Genomic DNA, 19,235 nt, shown 5'->3' with positions numbered 1-19,235 from the left:
ATTCCTGGTCATAAGCAAGTGCAAACAGTCACACATGACAGTTATCAGCATCGCCACACTGTGAGCAAGACAAACATGGCTCTTGGACTGGTGAGAATGGCACAACGGAACGTAATAAAATTGCCAACAAAGCACAACCTTCTCACCCTTAAAAGAGGGAAAGGTCTACCAACTGGAACTAAACTCTTGGAGTCCGGTGCCCCAGCCCCTGAGGACATAGAGTTTGGTCACCTCAGCCTCCCAATGGGGTTGTGGACATCCTAAAAGGGGCGAGTAAAAGAAGGTGCTATCCAGCAAAATGGCACTGATGCTGTAATGCGGTTTAGGAACGCAAAACTGAAGACACCAAAGTAATCAGATACCTCACACACCTACTACATGACAACCTCATGTAAGTCTCGCTAAAGGTACACCTAGCGGTAGTAACCTCAACAAGAGGACACATAGGAAGAATCCTCTTAACTGCCCCAGTGATTAAAAGGTTACTAGAGGGGGCAAAGAGAACACCCAGGTCAGCAGTAGCACCAGCGTGTGACCTTAACCTGTTGCTGACACAACTAATTAAGGTGCCCTTTGAACCATTGCACGAGGCAGCGCTGCTGTTCCTGACCTTTAAAACTGCCTTTCTAATGGCAAACATCATTATGTAGGGTCAGCAAGCTGCAAGCCCTAACCACCCGTGAACTCTGTCATAATAGTTCCACGTGAATCAAACAATTCTTCTCCCAGCTTTTTTCCAAAAACACAGGTCGAAAGAGCCCTACACTCACTGGTTGTCTGCAGAGCAGTAATTTACTACATGTAAATAATTAAAGAGAATTAAAGAAACCACTTCTTCATATGAAGCAAAGGATCATCAGTAACAAAGGGCACCATTGCAGGAGGGATAGTGCAACAATACAATGTTGCTACCAGGTAGCAGGCACACATTTGAAAGGAAGGCCTAGAGCACATTCCACAAGAAAAAAGGGTCTACTTTAGCTTTCTAGCAAACGTGCCGCTAAGCGGCATGTGCATGGCTGTTAACTGGTCTTCAGTCCACACTTTCACAAAACACTATGGGCGTACAGTTGAGCAAAAAATGGGACAGAGGTGGTAGAGCACCTGTTTGCAAATTCAACCTTATTTTGACACCATCTCAAAGAGGAACCAGAGACACCTACAGAATCAATGCACTGAATGTGAATCCAGATAAGGTGCCATTCAGCAAAACAAAATGGATACCTACCAGACATTGGCCTGGTCTGTCCTACTACTGTGGCTACAGAGGAAGAGGCTACATTTACAAGCTAGTGCCGAAGGGCGGCTGAGGTCCTGAACCATATGGCAGTCAAGACCAACGTCTTCACAGAGGTGCTTCTACCCAGAGTAGTCCCTACAGAGCCTCTTCTCCCCTTTAATGAAGCCGTCACTAATGTCCTGCTTGGAGCCTGGGCCAAGCCCTGCTCCTCCGCACAGGAGGATGCCCACCACCACAGCTCCGCTACTGGGATTCAGCTTTCATCCACCACCTTGCCCATGAGAGCCTAGTCGTGCAGGCCTCTACGTCTAAGGTTAACCCTGATGTGTTCCCTACCACACCACCTGATAAGGAACCCAGAGGCTAGACACCAGTGGTAAGAGGATTTTCTCTTCTATCAGAATTTCACTGCGGTCTTTGAAGGCTGCATGCATCTTAGGCTGGTATACCCATACAGTGTGCTCCCCACAGTCTCGGAGGAAACCAAGCCATTTCCAATGGCCAGTGTAGGAAGCTGGCCTGGTGTGTGGTGGGTACCTATGGTACTTAAACCTTATACCAGGCCCAGGTATCCCCTCTTAATGAATTTAGGCAGTGTCTAGAAGCCAGGCTCGAAACCTAACTGTGGATGGGCACCCAAGGCTTATCTAGGAGATATGCAAAGCTCATGCAGTGCCACTGTAGTTACACAGCACTTACACACGTGAAATAAAAAACTCAGTTGTACAAAAATAAAGGTACTTTATTTTTGGAACCAATCACCACAAATTACTAGACAGGTGACCCACCCTTAGGAGGTAGGTAATACACTAAATATATACACTAGCAATCAGAAATAGGCATAGAAAAGGTTAGAAAACAGTGCAGTGATAACCAATAGTAACCCTAGAGGGAGCACAAACCATATACAAAAAAAATGGAATGCGAACAAGGCACCCCCACCAAGGTAAGTCAAATGTGTAGAGGGGAGATGGGAGTACTAGAGTACTAGAGAGCCACAAAGGTAAGTAACACAGTACGCCCCCAGCGACCAGGAATGCAGGAGTAAATCACTGGATTTTCCCCAACCACCCAAAAGGAGGAAAAGAAGTACAAGAAGACACTCTGAGAAGACTGTAAGAAAACCAGTGGTGGATTCCTGAAGAAAGAAGACCTGTGGAGAGAGGGGACCAAGTCCAAAAGTCACAGTGGAGTCCAGGAGGAGTAGGAGGTACTACCCACCCAGCTGTGGGTGCAGGAGTTGTTCGACGGTTCTGAAGAACAGGTCAGTACTGCAGCCCCAGAGCTGGAGAAGAGTTCCAGATGAATGCAGAAGATGTCCCACGACGGAAGGGAGATTGCAGACTGGTGTCGGTGCAGGATTTCCACCAACAAGCCTTGGCAAAGGCAAACTCAGGGTTGGAGGAAAAGAGGTGCTGCTGGGGACCAGCAAAGTCCAGGAGGAATCTACCCAGGAGGAGGAGTCACAGGAGGCCCTCTGCATCGCAGAAGGCCTACAGGAGCAGAGGCAGCACCCACAGGAGTCCCACAGGACAGGGACATAGGAGTCGCAGGAGCAGCCCACGCAGCACTACAGAAGTGGATCCCATTCTGCAGGAGAACCACGCAGGAGGCTGTGCTTTGCAGGATGGAGTGCTGGGGGCTGGAGCTACAATTTGCCTGAAGATCCCTTGGAAGAGATGCAAACAAGCCTTGGCAGCTGCAAGAGATGCAGTGCAGTGTCCTGCGTGGGAAGGCAAATGCTTACCTCCACCAAAGTTGGACAGCTGGCAGAGAGGACCAAGAGGACTACTCCGGATCACCACCCATGGTGCAGGATCCATTCAGCTCACCAGGAGAGGGGAACCACGCAGCCGGTCGTCAGTTGTTGTAGATGCCTGCAGTTGCAGGGAAATTACTCCTTCACTCCAAGAGAAAATTCCTTCTTGTGCAGGCGGAAGAGTTGCATTCTCAGAGGATCCACAGCAAGGAAATTGTTGCAAAGCTGGAAACAATATTGCTGAAGAGTCCTTTCTTCTTGGAAGCACCTTGCCAGGTCCTGGAGGTTCCAGTCACAGTTCTGGAGGCCAGAAGGCGAAGTAAAGGTTGCAGAGGAGTCCTGCTGGAATGCTGCAAGCCGAATCTGAAGACCCACCCAAGAGAGAGACCCTAAAAATCCCTTAAAGGGGGATTGGTCACCTAGCCAGGTAAGCACCTATCAGGAGGGGGCACTGATGTCACCTGCCTGGCCTGGCCACTTAGATGATCCCAGAGTTCCCTGCCAACCTTAGAATCAAGATGGCAGGGACCCTCTGGAGGAGCTCTGGGCACCACCCCTGGGGTGGTGATGGACAGGGGAGTGATCATTCCCCTTTCCTTTGTCCAGTTTTGCACCAGAGTAGGGACTGTGGGGATCCCTAAACCAGTGTGGGATGGTTTATGCACGGAGGGCACCAAATGTGCCATTCAAAGCAAACCAGTGGCTTGGGGAGGCTACCCCTCCCATGCCAATCACACGTTTCCAAAGGGAGAGGGTGTTACCTCCCTCTCACAAAGGAAATCCTTTGTTCTGCCTTTCTGGGTTTGATCAGATCAAGCAGCAGGAGGGAAGAAACCTGTCAGTTGGGCTGCCTGGAAAACCCTGTAAGACTGGTGGTAGCAATGCTGGGGGTCCTCTAAGGAGCCCCCAGAGTGCATGGAATCATACTTCCAATATTTGTAATAGAATTGGGGTATGATTCCGACATGTTTGATACCAAACATGCCCAGTTTCAGAGTTACCATTATGTAGCTGGACATATGTAGTGACCTTTGCCCAGCACACGCATAAAACGGCGCCCCTGCACGCACGAAGTCCAGTAAAATGGGGCTAGAGTTTGTGGGGCACCTCTGTTAGTAGGGGTACCCTCATACACAGGTACCTGTCTCCTACCCTCTGAGCTGAGAGGGCCCACAATAGGGGTGACTTGCAGTGACCTGTAGTTAAATCTGGTGCGTGCACCCAGTTCACGTAGGCTGCAATGGCAGGCCTGCAGAACCCTTTGCATGGGCTCCTTATGGGTGGCAAAATAACTGCTGCAGCCCATAGGGATCCCCTGAAACCCCAATGCCCTCGGTACCTAGGTACCATATATATGGGGGGGGAGGGACCAGTATGGCAATTGTGGGAAGAAAAAGGTACAATTTAGAGGAGAGAGCAAAGCTACTGGGGTCCTGGTTAGCAGAAACCAAGTAGACACAGTCAAACATACTGACAACAGGCAGAAAATGGGATTAACCATGGCAAAAAAGAGGACACTTTCCTACAGCCGGGATGCAGCATAGTTCACAATCCGCTGTTGACTGGACATGACGGACTAGGTAGAGCAATTGCATCATCTGTGGCGCTTTGCTGTCATGCATAATGACTTCTCGGGGGCTGTCCAGACATCCCTTGTCGACATTTCTTTTGTTGGTACTAGCCTCTTTGGTGACAAGACAGATTCAGCACTCAAACTCTTAAAGGACAGTAGGACCTGGCTGTTGGGACTCACAATGTCCCCAAGCCAGGCCCTTTCTGCCTTATTCTCCTTTTGTGTCTGCGGTCGGGGTTACCAGCTGTGTCAATTTCCAACGAGCTACCACAGGCAGCAGGCTTCCCAGTGTTTTTTTTGTGGCCACGTACATGGCTCCTACAAGCTTCTTTTGTACCCTTAGTACCACCCCTCCATTCCTCCCTACCCCCCCCCAACACTAACACCCGGGCAGCAGCTGCCTCCCAATCTCTTTAATATGCCCTCCCAACATTATGGGCAACTGGTCGGCAGCAAGATCAAGCACCACCTGCCCCACTGGCAGTACATATATTCAGACAAACGGGTGCTCCAAATTGTTTCACAGGTTATGCCCTTCCATTCAGAGAAATCCCACCACCCATGCCATCTTTCTCATATCGGCTGATGGAGGATTACCCATCCCTACTGCATCAGGAAGTGCAGGTTGTTTAGGCTAAAGGAGCCATCAACAGGGTGCTGGCGTCAGAAATATGTTGTGGTTGCTATTCCAGCTACTTTCTGGTGCTGAAGAAGGATGCCTCCACCCTGTAGTAAACCTAAACCCATTCAACTATGTACTTTGAAAGGAGAAATCTCATGTTGCCTCAGGCCCTGGACTCGGAGACTTGATTTTAGCGTTCTTCAAGGACACATTTCCACATACCCATCCTGCTGGCCCACAGACACTGCCCAAGGTTCACAGTGGACCATAAGCACTTTTAATTCATTGTGCTTCCCTTTGGCCTTAACAGCATCCCTCAGGCTTTGACGAAAGTGATGACAGTGGTTGTAGCCCACCTGTGGAGGTCAGAGGTTCCAGACTTCCCATACCTCAACATCTAGCTGTTAAAGGCAGGTTCACCCAACAGGTGTCACCCACCTCAATACTATGGCTGATCTCCTGCATTTGATGCAGTTCTCAGTCATTGTGCCGAAGTCATATCTGACTTCCTCTCAGACATTTCCTTTTATCAGATCTATTCTGAAAACAGTGCAATTCCGCGTCTGTCCTCCAGAGCGGTGATTTCCAGGGTATTCAGTCCATGATTGCAAATTTTCAGCCTCTATCCTGGATTTCAGTGAGACTAACTGAGCCTCCTGGCCACCTGCATCCTTCTGGTACAACATGCCTGCTGGCATATACGAGGTCTGCAGCAGGACCTGAAGTCTGTCGGAGAGAGTGATCTCTCCGACCTGATCAGATATCAGAGGGAACTGCAGAAGACTTGCAAGGGTGGCTAACAAAACACAATTGGGTCAGCGACAGACTCCCTCTCCCTTCCTTACCCAGATCTCACAGAGGTGACAGCTGCCTCTCTTCTGGATTGGGGCGGCCATCTAGGAGAGTTTGTTGGAGTTGAGAGCAATGCGCTTGGCATTGAATGCCTTTCTCTTTTCTGTCAAGGGAAGGCTAGTCCAGGTGCTCATGGACACCACCACCATGTGGTCTTGGAACAAACAGGGTGGGGTTGTGGACCCAGTGCCAGGACCGTCTCTGCCTCTGGGCGTGACTGGAACATCAGGACATTTTCCTGACTGTGCAACATCTGGTGGAGTCTATGAACACTAGGGCGGACAAACTCAGTCACCAATGCTTAATGAAACATGAATAGTATCTACAATAGATGATGAGGCAAGGTCTCCGCGACTGGGGATAACCTTGGTGAGATCTATTGCCGAGAACGTGCAATATCAGTGCATGTTGGTGTTTTCAAGCTCTTTTGTTTCATCTCCTGCCCCAAGTTCTGAAAAAGATCAGGACAGGTTGGGCACAATTCATCCTTTTGCCTCAGATTTGGGTAAGAGAGTATAGTAACCTGAACTCCTGTGCTTGAGCATCAGTCCTCCAATCAGCTTGCATCAGTAGGGCTGGGTCCTTCACCCAAACCTGCCCATGCTCCGCCTCCATGCATGTAGATTGAAAGATGGCAGTTGAGAGTCTATGATCTTCCTTGGCAGTTGAGATGCTGTGATCTTCCTCTCAATGTCTGTGAGGTCATCTTTGAAGCCTAGCATTCCTCCACTAACACTCTATATGCCTGCCATTGGGCCAAGTTTGTGGCTTGGTGCACTGACAAACATTTTGGCCCTCTTTCTGCACCCTTGCGCAAAGTGTTGCTGTCTGTTTTGTCTGCGAGGATGCTAGTGCACACTGCAGGCTACAGAATTGCTGCCGGCTCGATTATGAGCCAGAGACAATGCTGTAGCTTGGTTCCCTCGTTTCCGACCTAGCAGGAAACCGATAATAGCTCTGGCAGTTAGGTCGCCGCCTAGGCGGAGGCCACCCTTTCTGTCTGCCAAACTCATAATGGGGCCCTTTGTCTCATTTGCATCCCAACACCTTTGAAATCCCATTCCTAAAAGGTGTATAGCCAGAAGGACTGTGTACTGCTTTCAGTGCATTCAAGTTTGTTGTGCACAAGTAAATAGGTGAGCCATGGATATTCCACAGTTATTTTCACGATTAAAAAACAGACACCATGGCTTTACTTTGGCGCATCCCTCTTATGGATATTTGCAAGACATCATCTGCTCACACATTCACAAAACTACTGTTTTTACAATCATTGTAGAAACCAGCATAACGGGGTCACACTGTTTTAAAATCATTAAGTATGGCTTACTTCTACTTTCTGTCCACCTCAGGGCAATGGGAATGGGGCACTGTCTTTAGGTTACTGCAAATCATACAGTCTATAACAACACGCTGCAGGAAGAGAATGCTGCTTACCTGTAACCAACTGTTTGCAGCTTGTTGTGTTGTAAAGTCACATGAAACCAACCTCTCGTGTGGCTGGAAATAAGTAGACTGGTTAGTTTGACTTTACTAAGCTTTTCTTTAAATCCTCATGCATAAGCAGACACATCTATTACAGTGATATCTGAATAAAATAATTTCAACTGGAGTCTCCATGCTGATACATTATAGCGTTTGGATATATGGTCACAAGTCGTTCTCGAATCAAAACTTAATTCTTGAAGTAACCATTGTGTAATGTTCCAAAATACCATGAGATTGCCGGATAGTACAAAGGATATGATCTATAAAACAACAACAAGGTGTTACTCTTAAGTAATATTCTATCTGATAGAGACTTCTAGTTGCAGATTCCTTACCTTAGAATTTTCCCCCAGGCGTCAGACTGGATCCGGAGATTTTTCATCGAGCAATACCCTTGCATGTCGGTAGGTGGCGTTGGTCGGGAGTAGTATATAGACGCCGCCCTCACGCAGTGACATCTGTTCTTTTCTTTGCACGCCACGAGCTGATCTGGAAAAGAGCTATCCTGGCTATTTTTGGGCCGAATTCGACCGTTTTGTAAAGTTTTTTTCTGTGCGACTTTGGTGCATCGAGGAAGTTCCCAAAGACCAGGTTCAAGCCATGCGAGGACAGTCATCGGACGATGACGATGACGGATCCTCATCAGGCTGGTCTGTGGTGTCCCTAAGTCGTGCTCGGAGTGCTGGGCCATGCACCCGAAGGTTTTGAGGGAGCGGTCCCTAAAGCTAATGGCAGCCCGGCACTCGAGTCCGCGTAGGTCCTGGTCTCGAGATTGGTCGCAGAGTCATCACCACTCGTCTTCTTCCTAATCGTCGGTTCAAGGTAAAAAGAAGTCGAAGTCCCATCGCTCTCTGACTTCGCCCTGTTGCTCGGCCGACGTGGGAAGAGCGCCTACGCACTAGGCCTCCGTCCTCAGAGCCTGCGTCTGGGTTGGCTCCGCGCTTCCCCGAGTTTCCCAGAGTGACCCCCGCCCAGCTTAAGGAGTTTTATGAGGCCATGCGCTTCATATTTGGGCGGTCTGATCCCGATACGGCGCCTTCGGGCCCAAGGGCTTCGGCTGAGGTGACTTCAGGTTCCGTGCTGATGGCTTCGGCCACTGAGTTCACCTCCGGATCTCTGCGCTGATCCGCACCCTTGAGACCTTCCCCGGCGCCTGGTCGATTATCGACGGTCTCGAAAGTGGTGGAGCCCACTATCGAAATCGACCCATTTCTTATCCCTGACGACTTGGAGTCAGAGCGGCGTCGACCGCCGCTGCCAATGGCTTCGATGGGGCTTATTCGCACCAGGTCGTATTTGGACCCTTTTTCTTATGGGTACGAATATGGGGAGGAATTGGAGGGGACCCTGGACCCTTATGAATACCAGGATGACCCTGCTATGGACTGGGCTCAGGAATCGGGCGAAGCCTGTGGACTGGATACTTCTCCTGACTCTGGCAGGCTGTCTCCTCCTACCGTGGCTAAGGCGGAGGGAGCAACTTAAGGTATGGTGGTCAGTAGGGGCAGCTGAGGTCCTTGGTCTCAAGCTTCCCTCTGTTGAGGTCACGTCTAATCTCCTGACGGAGGTGCTTCAGCCTGAGGCTTCTACTTCAGAACCCCTTTTGCCTTTTAATGAAGCCCTCACCGATGTCCTTTTGGCTACATGGTCCAAACCCAACACAGGTCCTCCTGTGAATAGGACTATCGCACGCCGCCCCCAGCCCGCTCCGAACGACCTTAAATTCCTGTCTGAACATCCCCCGCCTGTGAGTCTTGTTATCCAGGCTTCCTCTTCTTCAGGCACATTCCCTTCCGTGCCCCGGATAGAGAAACCAAAAGGCTGGAACAGTTTGGCAAGAAGTTGTTTTCTTCCTCCAGTCTCGTGCTGCGGTCTGTGAACACTGCATGCCTTTTGGGCCGCTATACCCACTCTTTGTGGGATACGGTTGCGCAAGTCCTGCCGCAGATACCGGAGGGGGTCCGTGCTATCGTCTCCCAAACTGTGAACGATGGGATATGCGACAAAGTTAACAATCTGTTGTGGGCTGGACACGACCGACTCTCTGGGTCTCGGTTGTTACGATGGTGGCCTTACGACGCCACACTTGGTTACGTACTTCTGGTTTTTCAGGGGATGTCCAACAGTCACTCATGGACATGCCCTTTGATGGCTCTGTCTCTTCGGAGACAAAGCAGACTCTGCCTTGAAGAGATTAAAGGATTCCTAGGGTATGGCTCAGTCCCTCGGTCTTTCCTCAGCCTCTCGACCATCACAGTCCTCTTATCGCCCCTTTCGTGGCAATAGAAGGGGCTCCCAGTTGCGTCCTCCACACAGCCACCGTGCCTCACACTCTGGTAAGTCTATGTGTGGCTGAGGAGGCGGAATCCCACGTAGCCGTGGGACAGGGAACCAGAGGTCTCTTCAGTCTACCTCTGCATCCGCTGCAGCCTCCAAACCCTCCTAGTCTGTCCCCTCACTCCTGTCCAGTTGGTGGCAGGATTCGCCATCACCTGCCCCACTGGGAACATATCACCACGGACAGGTTGGTTTTGCAGATCGTTCAAAAGGGCTACTCCCTCCCTTTAGAATCTGCCCCACCACACATGCCCACCATCCTTCAATCGCCTTCCAGAGGATTATTTGGTGCTTCTCCGCCACCAAGTCGCAGCTGTCTTGGCCAAGGGAGCTATAGAAAAGGTCCCTGTGCCAGAAGTAGGTTGTGGTTGTTATTCTAGCTACTTTCTGATAGCAAAGAAGGACAAGGGCTTTTGTCCTATGCTAGACCTTTGGGACCTAAACTACTTCCTCAAGAAGGAGAAATTCAAAATGCTCACCCTGGCTCAGGTTCTGTCTGCCTTGGACCCAGGCGACTGGATGGTAGCGTTGGACTTGCAAGATGCTTATTTCCACATCCCCATCCTGCCTTCCCACAGACGTTACCTACGATTTGTGGTAGGTCACAAGCACTTTCAGTTTACCGTGCTCCCATTCGGCCTTACCAGCGCCCCTCGGGTGTTCACGAAAGTGATGGCGTTGGTTGCAGCTCATCTGCGCAGGTTAGGGGTTTCAATCTTCCCCTACCTTGACGACTGGCTGTTGAAGGCAGACTCACCTCAGAAAGTCGTCTCCCCCCTTAAGACTACGGGTGCACCTCCTGCACATGCCGGGCTTCACTAGAAACGTGCCGAAGTCACACCTGACCCCCCTCTCAGTTGCTCCCTTTCATCTGAGCGGTTCTGGACACTGCAGTTTCAGGCTTATCCTCCAGTCCAAGACATTCAGGCTATGATTCCGATAGCCTCCTGCATCCTGCTAGTAACACATGCGAGCTGGCATATGCGGGCTCTGCAGTGGGACCTGAAGTTCCAGTGGGCACAGCTTCAGGGGAAATCTCTCCAATCTGCTCCTGATCTCGGAGGGGACTGCGAAAGACCTGCAGTGGTGGCTTTCGAATCGGCATTAGGTCCATGCCAGATCCCTCTCCCTTCCCCAACCAGATCTCTCTACAGTGACAGATTCGTCACTTCTGGGTTGGGGTGGCCACATGGGAGAGGCAGAGATCAGAGGACTCTGGTCTCCAGCGGAGTCGGGGCTCTATATCAATCTGCTGGAGCTCTGGGCGATCAGGCTTGTGTTGAAAGCATTCCTTCCCTCTCTCAAAGGGAAAGTGGTGCAGGTGTTCACGGACAATACTACCGCCATGTGGTATTGCAACAAACAGGGCGGAGTAGGGGCCTGGACCCTTTGTCAGGAGGCACTACACCTCTGGACATCTGTTGGAACATCAGGGCATTACCCTGATGGTTCAACATCTGGGGGGCTCCTCAACGCCAGAGCGGACATACTCAGCCGTTGATGCAAAGCCGATCACAACTGGCGTCTCCATCCGGAGGTGGCGCAAGGTCTCTTTCAGCAGTGGGGAGAGTGGGGAGAGCCTTGGTTAGATCTGTTCGCCTCCACAGAGAATGCGCAATGTTGTCTCAAGTGGAACTCCGGCCTCCTTTTTGCCTATACCTCTTCTGCCTAGAGTTCTCAAGAAAATCAGAAACAACCGGGCCCAAGTCATCTTGGTGGCTCCGGACCGGGCACGGAGAGTATGGTATCCAGAGCTATTGAGCATGTCCATCGATCCTCCACTCAGACTGCCTCTTCGGCGGATCTTCTGTCGCAGCAACAGGGGACAGTTCTTCACCCGAACCTGTCCAACCTCCGCCTTTATGCGTGGATATTGAGAGGCAACAGTTGACAGCTTTTGCCCTTCCACCCTAAGTCTGCAATGTTATCTTGGCAGCCAGGTGTCCATCAACTAAAACTGTACACGCCTGTCGTTGGAGTATATTTGTGGCATGGTGTCTCAACAAATCTGTTGATCCCCTTTCTGCCCCTCTATCCAAGGTTTTTCTGTTCATTTTTTCTTTAGCCCAGAAGGGCTCTGCTTTGGACCCAGGCGACTGGATGGTAGCGTTGGACTTCCAAGATGCTTATTTCCACATCCCCATCCTGCCTTCCCACAGACGTTACCTACGATTCGTGGTAGGTCACAAGCACTTTCAGTTTACCGTGCTCCCATTCGGCCTGAAGGCCGGAAGGGCTCTGCTTTGGGCACCCTTAAAGGGTATTTATCTGCCATTTCGGTCTTTCTTAGGCTACCTGATTAGCCCTCACTCTTTAAATCTCCTATTGTGAGTAGATTCCTAAAAGGGTTCACTAATTTATTTCCTCCCACTCCATTTATCATGCCTCAGTGGGACCTTAATCTTGTACTTACTTATTTGATGTGTAATCCCTATGAGCTAATTGTGGCTCCTCACCTTCAAAACTGTCCTTGTCGCTATCACCTCTGCTCGCAGGGTGAGAGAGCTACTGGCCCTTTTCTCAAAGCCTCCATACTTGTCTGTGCACCCTGACAAAGTTGTGCAATAGGCCGTCCTTCCTTCCTAAGGTGGTTACACCCTTTCATGTAGGCCAATCCATCACTTTGCCTACTTTCTGGGCACCCCCACATCCTTCCCATGAGGAGGAGAGACTCCACTGTCTGGACCCAAAAAGTGCGTTGGCGTTCTACCTCAATCGTACTAAAGATTTCTGGGTGGACGATCAACTCTTCTTTGGGTATGTGGGTGCGAAAAAAGGGAAGGCGGTGCAAAAGCGTACCATCTATCGATGGGTGCTTCTTTGCATCAAAATGTGCTATGCTTTGGCCAAGAAGCAACCTCCCGAAGGCTTGCGGGCTCATTCCACCAGAGCAACTGCTGCTTCCTCTGCGTTAGCACGCGGAGTTCCTGTCCTGGATATCTGCCAGGCGGCTACGTGGGCGTCCCTGCACACGTTTGCTGAGCACTACTGCCTGGACAGTCAGGTCCGTCGAGACTGCTATTTTTGTTGTTCGCTTCTACAGGACTTTCTAGTATGATCTTGGTTCGCTAGCCCACCACCGAGGATGCCATTGCTTGGGTATCTATTCTAAGATAAGGAATCTGCAACTAGAAGTCTCTATCAGATGTACAAGTTACTTACCTTCGGTAACGAAATATCTGGTAGAGACAAATTCTAGTTGCAGGTTCCTTACCACCCACCTATCCTCCCCGCTTGCGAACTGATTTCTAGGGACAGGGATTCCCCCTTTCAGGTCCTTATCTCTGACACCAATCTCAGTGTTCTTAGCGGCTCTGCACTTTGGCGTGTAAAGTCATTAAAAGAAACTGAGGTCACTGCATGAGGACGGCGTCTATATACTACTCCAGATGTCATCAAGGCGACTACGACGCCTGCGGAGTCGACCGACGTGCAAGGGTATTGCTCGATGGAAAAATCAGGGATCTGCAACTAGAATATGTCTCTACCAGATATTTCGTTACCGAAGGTAAGTAACTTGTACTTTATTTCTTGGAAAATACTTAAAGGGCAGTGGTTCTGTTTTGAAATTGCATAGTACAAATATTTAATTTTCAGGGCGACAAATATTCAAGAAATGCTAGTTGGTGAAATAGATAACTACCATTTCTGAACCAACAAACACAGCCGTCTTTATATTTTTTTAATCATTATGCTCTTCTTATTCCAGATCCTTGAAGAGGAATTTGCTAGGAAGCTTCAAGAACAGGAAGTATTCTTCCAAATGAGTGGTGAATCAGAATGCCTTAATCCTTCAACGCAAAGCAGAATATCTAAATTCTACCCAATTCCCAGCCTTCACTAAACAGGATCATAACTTATGAAATGTGTAGTTTTATATTATATATTTGTAATTTTGTCATCCAGCTTTTTTCTTCATTTATTCAGCCTGTATGAGAGAAACTCGAATCTCGAACATTCAGTTGAGTAAAATCAGGCATCATATCTAGTTTTCTTGCACATTTGGGAAAGTATATGCCAATTTAGCTTGATGGATAATAAATTGTATCTCTAACTATGTTAAAATCCTCATGGTTTTCTCCATGTCCTTTTTTAACACTATGCGGGCTCGCAAACAAAGAAATGAAGTTTAAAATATGTCCAAGTCTATATATTGGAATGGACTATTATGTACCATGTTATATTTTTTTGGGGCCTAAGTGTGAAAATTCAAAATATGTCAGTATTTTGTAATCTTGAGAATATTTACATCTTTGTCACGTTTCACTTTATTTGTGTTGAGTAAGATTTGTGTAGAATGGTAAAAAATGCTCAATGAAAGTACAGGGGAAACACTTTGGTCAGAAAGTATATTGGTACTGTTGATTTTTCTGCAAACACTGTGGTAAACATAGTACCTTATCATTGGTTCAAGACTTTAACCAATATGTTGCCAACTCTTTTAAACATATTAGACCGAGGTGAAAAGTTGAAACAGTTCAGTGCTCCAGAAACTTTCTTTCTGTTTCAATTCTGTGATATAAAGCAAGCTCTGCAAACTATAAGCTGTTTAGATTCATAGATTTTTTTGCTGTTTCTTTGGCTTTGCCATTACTGTAATTTCATTCGAAACACTGCTGCTATGCCACAAAAAACTAAATCCTAATTTTGCACTAACATATGTAGTGGTATAAAGCAGTTCTCTTTTCCTAGGTCTTTCATATTTAGTATTACAAACAGTTATAAAAACTGTTGAAAATGCTCTTCAGAGCCAATTATGCACATGCATATAGTTCCTCATTATTTTTGCTTTGTCCATTTAGGTCTTACAGTAATTAAACTACATATACTGATTGTGTGCAGTACTGTAGGATACACAAAATACTGTTTTCGGGAGATGTTTAAACAGTTTGGTGTAGTTAATCAACTGTTACTTAAGCATGTCTCATTGTAGCTTCGGCTCCTTCGGCAAATTATCTTTTTACAACCCAAATCTCCCCAGAACTACAACTATTTAGGTGTTTGCTTCTCAAAAATACTGTTTAATTTATTTTTTTACTCACAAGCGTATTACTAGTTATTAGAAAACCATTTGTTTTATTTCATTCCATAAAATTACCAATACTTTGCTATAGTAAATTACTTTACTTGCAGTGAATTGTGGTCAGATTTTATTAACATTTTTTAACTGAAAAGTGTCACCCTTTATTGACTGATTTGTTTATTTAACCCTTATATATTAAGATGATTAAAACCACTCCGTAACCAAAAATATGTAGAACATATTGTTGTTTAACGTTCACTAGATACAAGCATGTCTACACAGCCCTGGTGGATTGAAGGAGATGAACGGGTAAAACTGAAATATTAATATTGTGAATACTATGTAAATTCTTCATTGTTAAAAGTATAGTTTATTTTCATTTGTTCCTGTTTCAAGGATTAGAATGTATTGAAGTCATATCAACAGTATTCCCGTTTGTACTCTGATATGCTTAACATTCTCTGAAACGTTTGATCCCTCGTTCAGGGCTATAGATTTAATTTAAATACTCAATTGCATAGGCTCTTATTTTCTGTGTTTATTTTATTAGCGTTAGCCCATTTTAGACCTACTGTTGAAACATTTTTATCTGATTAAAATGTGTACCTTATTAAAATGAAAACATACTGAACATAAACATTACAAACCTTACAACATGAGGACTCTGATCATATTTAGATTCATTGCTTACTCTCAATGATTGCAGAGGTCCTTAGGTCACAATAAACGTTCATGGGAATACATACTTTTTGTTCACAATTCCAGTTTTAGTTATCTTTACCTCCTTTAAAAGTAGCCTTAATTCCAAGTTGTTTAGCAGACATTGATTATGTACTGTAAATTGACTTAACAATCAACTAGAATATTTTCCATTTAACTTAAGAATCAACTAGAATATTTTCCATTTAACACGTTTTGTAAAATCCTGTTATCTGGTATCTCAAAGGCCTTTAACTTTTTTACTTCAATCTAGCAGAACATACACTTTATTAAAATACATTCATTGTGTTTTATATTTTAAGCTATGAGAAATTATTAGAATTAGACACAGATATTTTAAATAGTTTATTCTTCTGTCAAATAACAAGTCTTCAAATAAAATATATTTGAACTTAAATAGATCAAATTGCTCATTTCTTGAGCAGTGTTTTGTCATTTTTGACTTCATACATCCATAGTTGTTTTTGCTTACCTTGAAAATATTCTCATGTTTGATACCAACATTTTTAGAAATGTTTCCTAAATAACATTTTTAAGATTGGAGTGACCTCATTTATGAAATGTAGAAACATCCAGTTTTTGGATAATTCATAAGTGTGTTGTTGGAAATCTTGCATCATAAAGCAGTCTGTACATTTTTGGCTGTATTTGTTTTTTACTATTGAATTACATTCGAATATTATATTTCAAAGAGTTTACGATTTTTTAAAGTATACATTGGATTATTAATGATTTCCTATCTTGTGACCTTTCCAGTTAAAACTACAAAGGTGCTATGCAATTACTAGCCGTGATGATGCACTTTGTAAGGAGACTAGTATGCCACAGAACTGCACCAAAATCCAACATCGGTAGAATGTAAAGATTAACATATGAACAGTTTACTCAGTTTGCAAAGATAATGGTGATCGGTTGGCCCTTATCACAGTGAAGTTTATGTAAAAGCACAACCTTTGTTTATATAATGAAATATTGATATCAAGGCTTTCGCGTGCGAACTTGAATGATTATTGTAAATAAAGTATACAGACTGATGCATTGGATTTGTATTTTTGTATCTTTCCTTCTTGCAAGGAAGGATGTTTTTCTAGCTTCCTTTGTTTAGGTACTATTCATACTGTCCAGCAAAAATGTATCAATATTAATTGAGATGACTACAATTGTATGTAAGGGGTGTGCTGATGATAATGAACCCTTAACAGTCTCAACCATGGTCAACCTTTTTTTAGGTTTGGCTTGAGAGCGCAGCTGTTTGGAAGATTTTTTTATTATTGTTTCTTCTACGCACAAAGTGGTCTTTGTTTTGTCCCAAAAAAGATGATTTCTCTCACACCTCATGCTGTTGGCTGTTTCATATATCATTTGGCCTCCTTGTGGAGTGCTTGCATTGCAATATATGAGGAATTATTTCACATATCAAAAGTACACAATCATCACACATTATATATGTTATAGATGGTTTGTATGCAGAAAGCAGCCTTTTGTTTTGTGTTTTTCATTGTGTGAAGCTTTTTAAAATATTTTAGTCAGGATTCAAAATGCAAGTCAGACTTATCGGCTTTCCCAATGCTTGCCTATATTTTTTGCAGAGTATAACTGTTTGGTCTTACATTGATCTGCCTAGTCATTGGTGGAGCTACTTCTCTGGAATCTTTTTTATCTTATAGATTGCTGATATGTCATTCCGGACGCTGTAAATGATGTTTAACACAGATGGTGATATTGCTCCGATACCTCAGCATCAGTTTGCCAAATAAATCAAAACTAAGCACATTCAAGTGAATATGAGAATATAGAGTGTGTTAATATTAAAGGAAAGATTGGTTCACATGAAAAAAAGTAAACATCCATAATACACACCTGTGTAAAAGCCATTCATATGAAGCTGCGGCGCCCTCAGTCGTAGTACTTGTAGCTGGTGCAGGTGAAATGTACTGTAATGTGCTTCTGGGCACTTCCCTATGTTTAAATGTTTTTCCATGTGTTTCCATTGGCTGTAGAATGGTGTGGAGAGCTTTGGGAATGGAAGACATATGGTGTTTAGGTTACCCACAGGCTTGATAAAGACTGGGAGGAGATGAAGGGTGAACCATCATCTGGGCCCAGGCAGCGCATGTAGCCACTGCCTTAGAGACTAATGTTAAGACTACATGCCAATACCAACTAATGTACAATACAGAATGAACGATCCTATACAACATAGAACATTTTTCATTCAACCTGTGCTTAATGTAGGCGTGAAAAGCAGTTAAAAAACTGTGTCCATTCATTTGAGTCTGCTCCGGCTTGCCAATGGGAAAGGGGAGACAGTTTGCAAATACTTATAATTATCTGGATACCCAACTCAAGACCTACTTATGCCTCCTCTCTCCCTACAAATTTTAAAGAAATGTGGATGTTTATATGAGATGGAAACAGAAGTGCCCGAGAGTTTGCAAATGGTTGTGACATGAAGTTTTCCATCAGTCTGGTTCTTTTTTTGTTCAGTGCCAGGTCCCCCGTCACAGTAGTTTTGCTCTGTTTGAAGAGTACCAGAGTATTAGTACATTTACAGACTGCCTTCTGGGACCTCCACCAAAGACCAGCATAGCTATCTGGGGTGAATTGTTCTGCAGTTAAATAGGACACAATTTGCAGGGCATATGTATACGAGAGGCATTCACAAGGACCCTTCTGCTTTGGGAATACTGCAGCTTTGTCCCATTTCACAAATCAGTACCACTCTCACAGACCTTTGTATTATTATACTTCTGGGTCAATTTCTATATGGCTGCCCTGCACTAATGGCCGGATACACAGAAACGTTTTGTGGTTCCAAAGCCGAAGATTCACAAAATCACAGACATTATGTGGCAAAGACATTTAACACAGGCTGATGAAGTCAGTTTTAACGTAGTAAGAAGTGAACCTCCAGACACATTGCTGCAACCATCTCAAAGTCCAAACACTGGTGTACTAAAGTGGAAGACATTAGTAACAATATATTGCTCCTGGGGATGAATACGAACACGGACATCCAATCCTAGAAGTAAACATGAGATAGACTTATTAGAAAATAAGTTAACATGCTGCGTTTTGTGACTGCAAACAGCTATGTTGCAACATAGCCTAGTTAACCATGGAATCGGAAAAATATTTCATACTCTTTTTATTTATTTATTTTTTTAGCAAACTTGTGCAAAATTAACACGTTTTAGAACGGCAAATGGTAAAAAACACAATGCATTGTCAATAACCATCAGAAACGAGGTATTTAGCTGCCAGCCTGTGCTCAAGAACACACTAGCTGTGCAAAAGGGCATTAGAATAAGCAGAGAGGTAAATGCATACATCCCATAAAAGTGCAGATGTTATAGCCCCCGACTATAATTTATTAAACATATATCATAAATCACGATTTACAATGGTTTCCATCAGCAAAGATAATAGATCCATTGCATTATCAGAAGATCATTAAAAATAACAGTTAAGCTCCAGACTGAGCTGAACAACAAAAAGTTGTGCAAAGTTGGCAGATATTAAAAGCTTAAAATTAAATAAAGTGCAGGCATAGTATAAATTCACAACTAAATGAATTCATACATAATCCCGATGCCATTAATAAAATGCGAGTGTGCCAGT

At 45.4% G+C, this 19,235-nt stretch overlaps 1 protein-coding gene across 2 annotated transcripts in view; it reads left to right on the top strand.

Moving 5' to 3' along the window:
- LOC138300280 (STE20-like serine/threonine-protein kinase) overlaps positions 1–16,648 on the top strand; it is a 310,793-nt gene extending 294,145 nt beyond the window's left edge. For both annotated transcript variants that reach the window (XM_069239454.1, XM_069239453.1), the window contains one exon: positions 13,581–16,648. In XM_069239454.1, coding sequence (XP_069095555.1) covers positions 13,581–13,715 — 135 coding nt within the window. In that variant the 3' untranslated portion in view covers positions 13,716–16,648. The remainder of the gene's footprint in view (positions 1–13,580) is intronic.
- The last annotated feature ends 2,587 nt before the right edge of the window (positions 16,649–19,235 follow it).

Source organism: Pleurodeles waltl, chromosome 6, assembly GCF_031143425.1.
Source record: "Pleurodeles waltl isolate 20211129_DDA chromosome 6, aPleWal1.hap1.20221129, whole genome shotgun sequence".
Classification (NCBI taxonomy): Eukaryota; Metazoa; Chordata; class Amphibia; order Caudata; family Salamandridae; genus Pleurodeles; species Pleurodeles waltl.
Note: the sequence above shows the minus strand (reverse complement) of the source record. Positions and strands in the feature narration are given on the sequence as shown.